Source organism: Melitaea cinxia, chromosome 19, assembly GCF_905220565.1.
Source record: "Melitaea cinxia chromosome 19, ilMelCinx1.1, whole genome shotgun sequence".
Classification (NCBI taxonomy): Eukaryota; Metazoa; Arthropoda; class Insecta; order Lepidoptera; family Nymphalidae; genus Melitaea; species Melitaea cinxia.
Genome location: NC_059412.1, coordinates 15,200,642 through 15,216,893, shown reverse-complemented (window position 1 = coordinate 15,216,893; position 16,252 = coordinate 15,200,642). Strand labels below are relative to the sequence as shown.

At 35.3% G+C, this 16,252-nt stretch overlaps 1 protein-coding gene across 1 annotated transcript; it reads left to right on the top strand.

Annotated features, from left to right (window-relative positions):
• Window positions 1–6,660: 6,660 nt before the first annotated feature.
• Window positions 6,661–14,764, top strand: LOC123662835 (cytochrome b5-like). The gene is made up of 3 exons (XM_045597628.1): window positions 6,661–6,780; window positions 11,560–11,685; window positions 14,648–14,764. The coding sequence occupies exons 1-3, from the start codon at window positions 6,661–6,663 to the stop codon at window positions 14,762–14,764; spliced, it is 363 nt and encodes a 120-aa protein (XP_045453584.1).
• Window positions 14,765–16,252: the final 1,488 nt, after the last annotated feature.

Genomic DNA, 16,252 nt, shown 5'->3' with positions numbered 1-16,252 from the left:
ATTATCACTGAATTATTTCGAGCTGCTAGCTCTGACGTCACGCGAGAAGAGTCGTGCCTCTCTATCGCTTGTTCCGCGCTCTCGCTTGCACGCTCAGGTTCAAGCAGAACGTGGCACTTTTTCGTGCGTGCAGCTGGTGTTCATCGATTTAAGACGCTATCACGTCAAAAATAAATTATGTAAACTAAATATATTCAGCAACGCAACACAACTCAGTTCAGAACAACTCAGTTTAGCACAACTCAGCTCAACATAACTTATATTCAACACACCTCAGCTCAAAATTTAAATAACACTGCTAATCAGAGAGAAAGATCAAAAATCAATCCACTACGCTGCTCCTCCTGGGTTGGCGGATATATTTCCTACATGAGTAACGCTCGCTATCAAGTGTACATGATAACAACCGGGACCGACAGCTAAACGTGCGTAGTTGTCGGCCCGCATTGGAGCAGCATGGTGGATTAAATTCTGATCTTTCTCCTACATGCAGAAAGAAGTCTATGCCCGGCAGTGGAATATTACAGGCTGAAGCGATAAATATATTTTTTTTCTATAAAATAATATTTTGCTTTACAAATACGTCGATGTGTATCGATATAAGCAATGACACACATTAATCATACACACTAACATCAATACAAGTCAAGTACAGGTGAATATTCAAAGGTCAAGTGAGTTCAAACAGTGGTTTGAACAACCTTTAGTCGTATGAAAATGTGACGCAGTCAGTGTGAAGCTCCCTAACGACACGCTCCACAAAATCATTTTGACGTTAATTATTTCGTAAAGTCTCACGTTTCCCCGAGAGGCTCTATATTCACAACCAGAACTTGCGACCGGCCGTCTGTGCTCAAAGAGAATCTCAAATGAGTGCTTAGTAACAATATCTTATTCAAATTTTAACTAATTATAACAATAACGTTATTTTAAACATTAAGGGTGAGTTGCACCAAAACTCTAGTTATAGTTACAGTTAAATCTCACAATAACGCTAACAATAACGAGCAATAGATAAAAATTATGCGGTTGCAGAATAAAAAAAAATGTTAATGTTAAGTGGGTTACTAGTACAATGAGACGTGTTACTCAAAATTGAACGCGGGTAAATTTTTGTAGCAATACTTGAGATATGCTCGAAGACTTCAGTGCAAAGTAAGTTTATAAAAATAATTTACTGTATGTAAACAGTGATGATATCAAATATTCCAAATATAAATAAAAAATTAATGTCTAATTATGATACTCTCATATTAATTTTTTTTCCAAAATGGAGTTTTCGTCGCATTTACTATATCTATCGTTTTTTTTTCGAGATACACCTTTCTTTTTTTAATATTGGAATATACAATTTTTTTTTGACAAATTTTGATTGTATTAATATACAATTTTACTAACAAAATTTCTTGTAGGAAAGACATACCAAATGGAAACATCAAATCTAATATATAAAATTCTCGTGTCACAGTTTTCGTTGCCATACTCCTCCGAAACGGCTTGACCGATTTTGATGAAATTTTTTGTGCTTATCCGGTATCTATGAGAATCGGCCAACATCTATTTTTCATCCCCCTAAATGTTGTGCACCCCTAATTTATTTTTTTATTTTTTAGACAAAATTTTTAATTTCTATTTTTTTATGATACAACTTTAAAAAATACATACAACCCTAAATTTTCAACCCTCTACCATCAACCCCTATTTTTAATAGCTTTAGCGGCAAGACAACGATTGCCGGGTCAGCTAGTATAATATAAGATTCAATATAAATAACAAAGATTCAATAATGACGTAGTGACGGAATTTGACATAACATTAACGTTAACCGGCCCAGTGTGTCGTTATAGTAATTGTTACATTATGAAGTCATTTTAACGGTTGTCAGATGGTGCAACGCGTTTTTGTCTTAGCTATCGATTCATCGAACAATATAACGTTAACGAGAGATATTTAACGTTAACGTTAATAGGTGCAACTCACCCTAAATATTAGAAAAAAAAAAATCTTTTTCTGAAATTTAAAACAATAATTTTACATCTGTCATAGCTTTACGATTTAAATTTTAAAATGGTAGATTTCGAAGAGGTTGCAAAAAACATATTTTTCTTAGTTATAAAATACCCAATACTTACCACACAAGATTACGGTTAAACAGTCTTTGAAGTTAAGCTTCTTTAGGCACGCTTGAATTGGAGAGTAAACTGGTGAATATGTGACGAGAGCGTTACGAAAAGTTTGATCGAGTGAGCCGAACGCAGTAAGAGATTGAGGCGCGAGCACTTATTTTCTTTCTCTCTTTCTCATCATAGCCAGTTACGTTTCGTATCTAAAGGGGGCCATTGACGGTCAGTTCAACTGATCAGTTTAACTGATCAGTTTTGCGCGCTCTCCGAAATTTGATCGTGAGTGTAGAACCATCGCTCCAGAGTTTTAACTGACGACGCGCCACGTAAATCCATCCCGGCGCGTCGCGCCGAACTAGGATTATTGATAAAATATCGATATATCGAAATATCGATATTTATTACTAATACTTTTTTGGACGATATATCGATAGTTTGATGTTGAAATTTAAATATCGACACTCGATATTTTGAAGTAAAACTTCTTTACGCACACTTGCCTTGGGAAGTAAGCTGGTAAATACGTACTGAGAGTGTTACGAAAAGTGTGATCAGGCAAGGCAAACGGAAGTTGAGAGGGACACATTAGTTAGTGAAAGTAGAAAGAGAGACAGACTTATGTTTCGTAACGCTTCGTTTTTTTTTAAAGTAAATTTTTATCATTTTATTTTTTCTCGTCAATTATTTAAACTAGAACATAATGATAAGTTTATTATGTTCTAGTTTAATCCACTAACTTCTTCTAATCTACTGAACTTTATTTACACTACATTATTTTTTTAACCGACTTCCAAAAAAAGATGATCTTTGATCACGCGTATTTACTTGACTATTTTTTTTTTGTCTACCTACGTTGTATTACTTGTCGATGTAGTTGAAGTCGGTTTTTTTTTCGTTTGCGAGCAAATACTATTATTTTCTTTTAGTTTAGTTATTTATATACTAGCTTTTACCTGCGGTTTCGCTCGCTTTGAAGCCATTAAATAAGTAGAGAGATCTTATTTTTCGTAAAATATATATATTTTTATATAAAGTATTCTATGTTGCTCTGATACCTTCAAGAAAATATATACAAAGTTTCATGATGATCAGTTAAGTAGTTTTTGCGTGAAAGAGTAACAAACAAACACATTCACATTTATAATATTAGAAGTTATTGTCCTTAAACAAAATGTAATTTTCGTAGGCGCTTCTCCACGCAGAGAAAAAGAAACAACTTCATCCTTATGGGACAGACATGAAAATATGATATTACTCTTGAAAAATTTGTCTAATGACTTTTTGTCACAATTTTTGTTACCTACATACCTGCTGAATTAAAGCAGTATTTAGATCAACCAAATATTTCAAAGTCATTAAATGCACTAAAAATTTGGATTGATAGTAAACATTTTACTCTGGTGCTATCGGAAATAGCTGTTGAATATTATTTAATCAAAAAACAAAAAATAAAGCTGTTAAATATTCGATTTCTTTTGCTACATTTGAATGAATTACTTCTATAATCAATCTTTCAGTGCCTAATAATCGTAATAGTCAAACAACTGTGCATATAAAACAACGAGTATTTTTAAAAACTCTTACTGTATTATTGGTACACATTATTGTTTTATTAAAATTGAACAGTAATTACTTAGAAGTTTACATTTTAATACACTTATAATTTAATTTGTTTTACAAATATACTGAATTATAAACTGTGTAAATTATTTTTGAGCCAACTTATGTTTGTTTGTTTTTTAAACAAAGGCAATTAAATCAAATCGAAAAAATATCGATATATCGATATTTTAAAAAAATATCAACAGCCCGACGCCCAACTGCCCGTGTGTGTGTAATCGTCGTTCCAACCAATCGCGTCATTTTGCTCGCAGCGTCCGCGGTGATTGAGAGTACACTAGTGTAGTTTTTGTATTTAAAACGTCGGCGACGGTGTCCCCTAGACGAGTCATAATGACAGAATTTATTGAAAAATATGAAAATTCAGAATGTTTGTGAAAAACGGACGAAAAGTATAACATTTTTAAAAAAATGTTTTATTTTACACCTACTATTTTTTTTAAATCCATATTTATAACATATACACATGGTCGTTTCTTCCTACAGTAATCAATGTAATGCTTGTGGTATAGGTAACTGCCGGCTGATATAGATACTTTTTTTATAAATACATATAAATAACACTTAGAAATAAATAAATACATTTATAATTAATGGCATTAACGACACCGTGCATGATCGATTGCCCATTGACATACTTATTACAGATGAGGTACAACTAATAATAAAAACTTTTCATATAAATTATAGATCATTGTAGACCAGTATATGGCAATAAAAAGTAGCCGTTTAAGAATTAATGTTTCTTCTTCTTAATCTTAATCCATTTTTTTTTCTCGACCAAAATAGGTAGTACCTACACGTCCTTTAAACAGCCCGGTCCGACGAAAACTGAAGGGCCGGAGTGACGCCAGTCAATGGGCAAATATTTCAACTGACGCGAAAAACTGATCAGTTGGACTGATCAGTTGAACTGATCAGTTAAACTGATCAGTTGAACTGACCGTCAATGGCCCCCTTTAGACACAGTACAGGCCTTTCGTGCAGGTCTATTGCTAAATTTTTTTTACTTCAGTCGTGTGATCTAAAGTACACTTGTTTTATGGTTTTTTAATCTGTCGTTAAAACAAATACGCTAGATTAAACGTTAGTCAACGTTACGTATTAAGAATTTAATTTGTAATATAACTATGTATCTGTCCGAATGAATTTTACGCACTAAATGAAGCAATGAAACTCATAGACTGCTGTAAACTTCAAGTGATAACATTTGAAATGTTCACACTATTACAACGTCTGGATACTAAAATAAAACATATTATTCGTAGAAATAATGTCATTTGGTAAATGATTAACTTCTTGCATGATTACGCCCATTGATTAAGTAATCAGACCTCGATGGGCGTGAAAAACCAGTATTTCGATAAAAAAATAGTGTCACTTTTTAGTAGCCAATAGTTCTAAAGGTAATTTCAGTACCTTTTTATTATGAGAATTATAATCAGACGCCTCACATATCTTTAATTAGTAAGGGCACACTACATTTCATGCCGCTGTGGTGGCAAACAAGCATGCGATCAATTTGATGGTAAGTGGTTAGTTTAGACTACGAACGCTTGGAACACTTGTAGCATACCAAAAGTACACACCCAGCTGTCAACATAGCCCATCTTCATGAGCTCTGGCTACATTTTTTTTTTTGTAATGGCTTTTACACTAAAATGAGTATGTCAGTCCTAAATAACAATTTACAAGAACGTAAAATTAAACAGCAAAAAATACTTTAAAGATAAGTATACATAATTTAACTTGTAATAATGCGGTGTGGTTACGGCAGTAAAGAATATAGCCACAACCTCTCTTCCGTGGGTGTCGTAAGAGGCGACTAAGGGATAACACAGTTCCACTACCATCTTGGAACATAAAAAGCCGACCGATGGCGGGATAGCCATCCAACTGCTGGCTTTGAAGTACACAGTCCGAAGATGGGCAGCAGCGTCTTCGGTGCGACAAAGCCAGCCCTGCGGTCACGAACCCACCTGCCCAGCGTGGTGACTATGGGCAACTGACACGAGTTCACGCCATTTTTGGCGCAAACTTGTGAAGGCCTATGTCCAGCAGTGGACTGCGATAGGCTGAAGTGATGATGTACACATGAGTTCACGCCAGTCGATCCTAACTTATAAAATATTACAACAAATTCTCCTTAACGAATAATCTTTGGGTTTTTGCTCGTTTGACTGTTATCAACGTATCAATACCGCAATAATCTCGTAATTGTAAATTGATTCAGATAATCGCCATTTACGATATGTTACAATATTTTGAGGGGTTCGCAAAGACGCTGTTATCTCGTGTCGATACAGTGTCAGTCGTGGAGCGGCCATTGATGGAAGAGAACGGAAGGTGAGTTGATATTCTTTTTATTTTTATATTTTTTAAGATGCTGGGCATGCTCTTGAAATAGGTTAGGTTAGTTACCTGCATCTATGAGGAGGTTTTTACATGCAAAACTAAATAAAATTGTTAGTGTCGATTAGATTAATAAATTATTGGCAAATGGTGTCTGAATGCAAATATATTTTAACAAAATACCACAACTATCATCATATAAATACAAATAAGTTAATTGGTCATAGATTACCTTCCACAAGATTTCTTCGTCTAACTTTATAGTGACGTAATTTTTTAGAAGTGAGAATCGAATTCCTTAACTCTTATGTATAATATAATATTTCACATGTTCTAAAATCTTTAAAATCTAATAATAATCTCTAAAATAGTCCAGCATACGTACTGTTTTCTAGTACAAGTACTTCAAAAAAAAAAAAAAAAAAAGCAAATAGTCGTGGTAGCAGCAATTCAATTGGACAACTAAATACTTTTAATATAACGATTCTGAAGTTCTTCAAAATCCTATGAAGAGTAAATTTTGTATTGGAGTGTTTTCACTTTATCTTATTTACAACTGTTCTAGATGGCAGAGGTTCAGAAATACACAATTGCTGATGTGGCCAGTCGAAATGGTAAAGATGGAAGTCCCGTCTGGATGATATACAAAGACGTCGTGTACGATGTCACTTCATATATCCCTCAGGTAAGCAGTGGTTATAGAAAACAAAATTTTCCACACAACTTATTTTCGAAGATTGATCCAATTCTATTCGAACTGATGGAAAATCCTTGTTACGGACATTATTTAGTGCTACACTGAAATAACTTTCATACTTTCACTGTAACTTTTAACGCTTTTATTCATTTGGGACTTTTCGCAATTGATAGCTTAATACACTCGATACTTCGTGTGTGAGAGCCGCTTGTGACCATGGCACCTGTAAGCCTGCAACGTTGCCAAAATATCGGAAATTTCAAAAAGAAAAGTTTTACATTCAAAGGAAAAACAAAACTGAAACCCCTCCAAGCAGTTTGATTAAATCATTATCACCTCTGCCAGAACCAGTCATCATTGTTCAAACACTTGAAGATTATTTATTTGAGTTTGGTTGTATTATTTTCTTCTTCGTTTTTGTGATCTATCAGAATGTTCTATTTAATTTTTTTTTTTGTTTTTAAGTATCTGTGAAATTTATGTATATTGTTGTAAATTTGTCTAAATGAGCTGGTTCAATTTGCATTAGTCGTTTATACTTGTATTATATGTGTTACTTAGGTGATCCTATAAAATTCGGTGATGATATAATCTAAATTTCTCAATCTATAAGCATTGTATGCAAGTTTTTGTTGACTTCAATGGCTTTTGTTGCTCCTGATTATTTACAAAATTAATATTATCACCGCTTACCACCAGGTGACACGCTTATTTCTTTTTTAAATAAAGTGCCTTTTTCTTGTATCGTATTTAACATGGCTTTTTTCGAAGCTCATGCTGTTCTTGATCAGACGTTTTCTTAGACAGAAATAGCTTTAATAGCAGCATCGATGAAAAAAAATCCATTAAAATAATTGATAATTTCAGTCATCATCATCATCATCACCTCAGCCTAATACAGTCCACTGCTGGACATAGACCTCTACAAGTTAGCCCCAAAAATGGCGTGAACTCATGTGTTTTGCCCATAGTCACCATGCTGGGCAGGCGAGTTGGTGACCGCAGGGCTGGCTTTGTCGCACCGAAGACGCTGCTGCCCATCTTCGGCCTGTATATATCAAAGCCAGCATTTGGATGGTTATCCCGCCATCGGTCGGCTTTTTAAGTTCCGAGGTGGTAGTGGAACTGTGTTGTCCCTTAGTCCCCTCTTACGACACCCAAGGGAAGAGAGCGGGTGGCTATATTCTATAGTTCCGTAACCACACATCAGATAATTTCAGCGCAGAGATTTTTTTTCGTTTTAAAAGTATCGTGACAACTTATTGTATACCTTGAATAAATAAAACTTGAGTCGAATTACACCCGTCTTGGAATGTATACAATAAAATACATACTTATAATACACTAACAATACGTGATTGAAGCATGACGAGTTACTATCACTGATAGCGTTGATTGATTACATCGTAAGTCGTTGTTGACGTAATTGGACAAACCACGTTTATTTTCATTTGTACTAGCTGTGCCCGCGACTTCGTCCGCGTGGAATAGTGACTTTGGAGAGCATTTTTTGGATATATCTTTTGGTTTATTTTGGATTATAAACATCGTCGTTTAGGTATTACATGTTCAACGTGATTCTTTAAATTTGCATAACTTTTGTATCTATGAACCGATTGACATGACTTATTATACCACGATATATTAGTGAAAATCACATTTAAATCGGATAAGCCGTTTCTGAGTTTAGCCGGAACAGAGAGACAGACACACAGACAGACAGACAAATATTGTAAAAAATGTTATTTTGGTATATGTACCGTGTATACATCCACATGAAATTGGTAAAAAGCGATTATTTTAATATTACAAACAGACATTCAAGTTTTATTTATTTGTACAGAGAATCATAAATTCGAAGAAAACTTTTCATGAAACTCAAATTCAAAATGTCGATGTTCAAGTTGCTTTTAAAAGAGATCGGAGTTCTTATGTATTGAACACGGCCCTTCGAGAGCTGCGCAAACTAAAGCCCTCGTGACTGTCTTCTTATATTTATATTACAATTGTAAAACAGGAGAGGTATTCGACTCGATAAAAAATATCGTACTGTTAGCATTCAGCGGCTTGATTGTAAACGTTACACTAGGCGACGGGATCATTCGTTATTTCAATAGTTCACTGATTCATTCATTATTAAAAAAGGAGGAGGTTCTCAATTTGACTGTATTTTTTTTATGTACCTATATATGTTAGGTAGAACTTTTGACTGGATCGACCGATTTTGATTTATGTATTTTTTTAATCGAAAGGTGTGTGTGTGTGCGTGTGTGTGTGTGTGTGTGTGTGTGTGTCATTTAAATTTAATTGATATCTAACTAAGACTTTTAGAGTTACATCTAATAATGCATATTTACTTGACTGTTTTTTCGTCGACCTACGTTATATTATACCGCATACCTTTTTACTGGGTATAGCGATTTTGATGATATGTATTTAATAAAAAGCTGATACTTATCATGTACTCCCATTTAAATCGAGATCTGATCACTACTTTTTAAGCAATCTTTGATAACGTATATTTACTTGACTAGTTTTTCGTCTACTTACATTGTATAATTTATCGATTTTTCGCAAATACAATTATTTCGTACTGTAATTATACCACTTATTCGTTCATTTATTAATCTTATATACATCTTATATCTAATAATTATATCTGAAATGTTAAGAATTATAATTTATATCTTAATCTGTCGCACGTTCGCGTTAATCGACATCATTATCATAATATTACGTCCGTGAAATCGCATTTAGTCACTTATTGGCGTCACATCAGATAAAATAAAATAATAATTCAAAAAAGAAACCTAAAAACCCGCCTACGTCAAGAACAACAAATAGAAAATCAACTTAGAATGCAGGAACAAGATAAAAATTTAATAATCACACAAAGCGAGCGAAATAAATCGAAACAATATCAAACATTATGTACTGTACACTTAAAAATATCAATACGGTAGTCCTTCGAAATTGTATGCAACATCGTACATAACATGCAGTCGGAGATAAGCACAAAGAGAGAATGATTTGACTTTTCCTTCAATTTATACCCCCGAAAAACATAACCATTCCTTTGCAGCCGGGTAAAAACGCCTTAAAATAAACTATCATTAAAGCATCTTATAATTTTATGAGTGAAGGAAACATGCGTGAAACCACGAGGATTGTTCATATAGTATGCGAAATATACAAAATATAATGTATACTAATATTATAAAGCTGAAAAGTTTGTTTGTCTGTCAAATCTCGAGAATTACTGGTTCGCCTTGATTTTTTTGGGTTCCATATCCCATTTGCAAAAAAATATTATTAATAAAATAAAATAATATATATATGTATATTAACGTGTGTAAAACCGCGTGGCACCACTAGAAACTTATTACGTTGCAGACGATAAAAAATGATAGTAAAGATGATTAGGAATTGAATTTTTTCCACAATAATCATTATTCATTCAATTTTTATCAATTATTTACTTTTATTAACATTAAATAGGCATTAGTTAGGCATAAGCCGTTTATCGATATCGATTCGTGTAACGATTTACTTACAGTTTTTTGTTTATACAACTAGGTCGCCTAACAAGCGTACGGCTCACCTGATGCTAAGCGATTAGCTTATATAGCCGTAGCTTATAGATGCTTGCAACACTAGAGCCATCGCAAGCGCGTTGCCGACTCTATCACCAACCCCCCAGCTCTGGTCACCTTACTCACCACAGGAACACAAAACTGCTTGAAAGCAGTATTATTTAGCTGTGATCTTCTGTAAGGTCGCTAAAGAATTCAGAAGAGAACGAAACAGATGAAAATCTGAGCGTTCAAGATCGGGGCTATATGATGGATGTATTAAGACTTCCAAGTCAAACTCTCTCAATTTTTGTTGAGTGCCTATAGACGTATGTGGTCGGGCATTAATTATCGTAATGAAAGACGAGATACTACCCTAGTCGGGCTGCTCCAGATTTTGAGCAGTATATTTCCCGTTCTGCCCCACCCCAATTAAAAACATACAATGTACAAATAGTGCATAAAAAAAGGAAGCGACGAAATACTTACGACTTCCGTGCAGTCCGAGCCGCTACGTACAGGGTGATAATACTTTTTTTATTCATTAATGTACAAGAATTGTACGACATTAAATTTAAAGAAAATTGATATATGAGGTAGGTACGTATTCATAAAACGTTCTCTGGTTCAGCTACTTGAAAATAAAAGTTGCTGTTTTGATAATCAAGAGATGACTAAGGGTAGGTATTCGACTTCGACAAATATAATAATTTATTTTTAAAGTTTTAATTTGTAAAATGACGATTCGAAAGTGCTCTTGGAGCCTATTTGAATAAAGCTGTTTTTGATTTTGATGATTTTGATTGTATAAATATTGTTCGTAATCGCCCGGAATGTTGAGGAGCATTTACATAAATATGTCTACATTGAATCTTTTGTCGTCCGATATTTATCGGACGTCATAGTCATAGTCATAGTCTAGGATAATTGCGTTTATACGAATATTTATTTCCGGTCTGGTTCTATCCTGGTGGCTCTCCCTACTGTGCCTCGGAAACCACGTTAAGCAATCGGTCCCTGTTGTTTTCATATACACCTGATAGCTATCATGACTCATGTAAGGAATATATCCCGTAGCCCGCAGTGTAGTAGCGTCATATAAGCTCCAAACCTTCTCCTACGCGGAGAAAGAGTCCTATGCCCAGCAGTGGGATGTTACAGGCTTAATCGTAATCGACATACTTAATTCTTGCAGCATCCCGCCGGTGACGTGATACTAGAGGAGGCTGGCAAGGACATGACGAAGGCCTTCCACGAATCGGACCACTCGTCCGACGCACTCATCATCCTGCAGAAATACAAAATTGGCGAAATTGTTGATGTGAGTATAATAACACCGTTTGACTGTGAGCAGTCTTACTGAATTGGGAATCTGTTTAATTTATTCTTTTGTAACTTTACTTTTTAATAAGATTTAAAATATCGAATAGTTAAATAGATTGATATAGGAACGAACAGTTGATAGTAAGAATGGTCGTTAACTGACTACATGTTCTTCCTTATAGCAAAAATCACAATAAACCCAATAAAAACGTGGACAAATGCAGACCAAATTCTCATACCGAGCTATCGGTGGCTATGGAATCTGTAAGGTTTTTGAAATATTCCATGGGGTTTAAATTTAAATAACCGCACAACAAACCGTGGAACAGTTTTAACTAATAGAAGGCAATATTAAAGCGATTTAAATAACAGCTCATCTTTTGGAGGTCCTACGCTGTCTTACTGATAACATAATTCAGATTTCAGATATCAAATTAATATAATTTGCAGCTACTGCTGTGTAATATCACAAACAGATCTGAAAACTCGTAATTGTATCTCAATCCAGAGGAAGACGCCATTGTAATTTCATTGTAACCGGTCGATGACTGGTATACCTATAATAGATATTTAGAAAAAAACCAAATTGTCATCTATAATCATAAACTCTTTTATTTATTTTTTTAGTTTCTATTTTTCTGAAATATGCTAATTTTTTTGAAGTTATACTTCTTTTGGCGGCTAAGGGAAAAATGACACGAGTAAATTTTAACGACGCACGCGCACACCGTCACAAAAGACCGACACCCTGTAGTTAGCTCGTCAACGAAGAAGAAGTTAGCAACGTGAAGTTAGCTAGCCGATGAAGTGTAACTGTTTACGTGCGTCCACACACACACAGTTTTTTATTTTATCTCTGAAATATTATTTAATTTCTATCTATGACGATACAGTTAGTTTCTCGATAAAAGAATTAGTATGTCAAGTGCATTGCCATATAAGCTGTGAGAAATGACCTTCGAAAGATGATATTTATGCGCGTAATCTCATCACGTACGTGTTTCAGCTGATACGTGACTTATAATCTTATTCAAATCATATCGATCCATTGAAAGCTATCGCTATCACGTATCAATGACGACGGTTGATCCCCGTCTCTCTGTCTTTCTCTCTCTATTCCTCTATTCTCTCTCTTATTCTCTTCAAGGTCATACAGCTGTTCCTCGGTGTCTGGGCGTTTATGTTTGTATATTGTGTGTCGTTGTGTATTTCTGGTCCCCCGAAACAATATTCTGACTCTAATGAGGACCGTGGACTGTACGGCTTAATTTAAGGCAGAGAATTTCGTGACCTCGTATACGCGTAAGATTAGTTTCACGCATGTCAATAGAAAACTACAACATAACAAACATATAAAGTACAGAAACAAGTTTATTTCGTAGTTTTAATACCATTTTTCCATTAAACCATTACCATTAAGATCGTTAATACCGCAATTCGTCAATACCCAATAACGCTATTAAAACTGTCGAAGTAGTACTTCCTGTTGGTTACGGAAAGCGGTCGCTGGTAATGATGTAGTTGGTACAATTGTATTAAGTGCGCGCTAGTGATATCCGACCTTTCAGACGAAAAGCGTCAACGCACGTCATTCTAAGCACACGTTCAATTTGTGTTTAAGACGGCACACATTAACTGAAACGTTGATGACGCTTTAGCGGTCACACAGGTCACAGTAGGTGCTGGCTTATGGTTGTTGAGCTGACGGTAGCGGGTTCGATCCCCGCACACGGGACACACAGATGTTTTTGTGGTTAGGTCGTTGTGTGATGCATTTGTGTGCTCCCAGACTCCCGACACAGGAGTAAAGAGGCAATGCGCACTCTAATAATGGTAGCGGTTTTCTATTCCATAAAAATCAGACCGTCAAGAATATCTATACACTACGCTATCTCATCGGTCTAAATTTCAGAAGGTCTTTTGAAAGACGTTACGACAAATCCTGCCTAATTAACTGTTTGATCGTTACCAGTTCCATTTTTTTTTATGATTTGTTCATTCATGCGAGGTTAGTTATTAACACTTAATAGTTTTAACAACTTACCTTTTTATACAATTAGCTTATAGACGCCTGCAACACCAGAACCATAGCAAATGCGTTGCCGACCTTACCCTCAATCCCCTCAGGAGCTCTGGTCACCTAACCAACGCTCACCACAGGAACACAGCACTGCTTGAAAGCAGTGCTATTCAGCTATGATCTTCTGTAAGGTCGAGGTACTTTCCCAGTCGGGCTGCTCCAGATTTTGAGCTGGATATTTTTAATAAAGACTACGTCGCACGTGTGAAGCTACTCTAGTTACTGTAACTTCATAATTGCTCCTATTGACCCCGGCTTACACGACGTAGCTATGGCGACGTAGTACTATGCGGCATAAAATTTTATTATTAGAGCTTATACTCGTGCTGTTAACGGCCTAACGCAATTATGTATTGATTTGATTTTGTTTTTCCGGAATTGTCAAAAGAGACATATTTTTATTAAAATAAGTGCAAAGCAGGTGGGAGATATACTAATAAATGATTACTGCCATCAGTAATGAGCTAAAATAACAATGAAACATGGAAATAATAAGATTAAACTATTTTAGCGGTTGTGGGTAACACTTTTCGATTGATACGCTATTCAGCAGATAAAAGTTTTTGATAAATTATTCATTTTTACCATCGAATTTAACTCTATTTATGAGATTTTTCTATTCGCCAACGTGTCTAAAAGCAGTTGCATATAAATTGAGGAGAAGCAGGTCCTAATGCAGTACATTACCTCCTGCCTTTAAAATCTGTTCGTAGCTCATGTGTTGAATAAACTTTAGCCACAGCTGGCGTGGCCCTCAGGAAAACAGTCAGTCATAAAGACTTCTTCTAAACCCACTTTTATTTTAATGCAATCTTTGTAATAACTATTATATTATTAAATATAAATTTCCATAACCATTAAAAAAATAATAAACTTTCAGGAGGAGAAAAAATATGACGCCAGCGGTAAAAAGATAAAGCGTGTGGTAGCTGCGAAGGATGGCGATGCTCCCAAGAAGAGCTGCATGAACGTAATAACGTGCGGGCTGTTGGGCTGAAGCCGTTGATCTCATAGAACTTCTGAAAAATTGTCAATAGTTATAATAACAGCTGATATATTGTAGGTACTTGACAAGTACCGTACTTGTGATATTCTAGACTGTGCTGGAACGAACTACACTCACAAATAGTTTTGTACACATTTTTTAAAAATAATTGTTTATTAATTTTAGGGTTTTCGACAGTAAATGCCATTTTTATTCTTATTTTGGCTACTTCTGAGTTGTATTCAGTATGTGTTGTATTCAGTATTGATATATGTATATAGTATTGATACTAAAAACAAGCAAGAAAAATTATGCCCTTAAATAATAATTAAATATGGCTGTCAAAGAATTTGCCTCACTATACTTCTAGCACAAGTTTGTATTATAGGGTTATCAGAAGAGATGAAACGGATATCCGGTAACTATCCGGTATCCGGCCTATCCGGCCTTGTTTTCACTATCCGGCCGGATATCGGATAGTAATTCAGTATCATCATCATTGGCCTTAGTCCGTCTATTGCAGACGATTTAGACAGTGTCAGACAGACATTGTGTCGCCTACGACACTCGTCAGGAAAACGCAAAGTTGCCTAAGCTCTGCGCCACCCTCTCGACATCACTGGCTAGGCCCACAGGAACGACGAGTCGATACGTGTGGAGCCAGTTCAGCTGCAGGAGTCTTTCGCATTTTAGAGCTATGCCACGAAAGCTTGACGGAGACCCCATTCCGGGTTTCAAATGAAGTTTTCCTTCTCCAGGACCCTAATGATTTTGAGCCGGGTTTATCCCTCGGTCGCCTTTTACGACCCCCACGGGAAGAAAGGCAAGTGTGTGTGTATGTGTGTGTGTGTGTGTGCGATACACCAAACAGCTGAGTTCCGCCGGATATTCGGCTATTCGGCCACATGGTTTGCCGAATATTCGGTATCCGGTATCCGGCCAAACTGCTATCCGTTTCATCACTCAGGCTCCAGGTCATCTCCACAACAAACTTTAGTTTGAGGTACTAGAGTAATCTTAAGAATTTTTAAATTCCAGAAAGTCTAGTATTTTTAACTTAGTTTATAAACTACTTTTTTACTTTTATATACAATAACTATATTTAAGTTTAAGACACGCGTCGTGTTACCTTTTAAGTTAGGAGTAATTAAAAAAATGTATGACATACCGGTAATAAACACTGACTTGAACCTGAATGACGTATCGGCAGGTATATTGAGCGCTCGGCGACAGTGGGGAATCGTTTGCGCACTGTGCAGATGTCGCAAACAGAAAATAGTTTTTTTTTTAGTACAAAAGTAAAAATAAATTAAATGTGAAAGTACTCAATAAATATCTATATTCATAAAATGTCAAAGTAAAATTAAAGGTCAGTGCTCAATATTCTTGCTGAAAAATCAAATCAAAACTTATTATTTATTATATTATTGTTGTATGATCGATCCTTAGTTCCTAAACATGCTACTAGATGACGCTGCTAGGTAAGCTGCAACAGTAAGT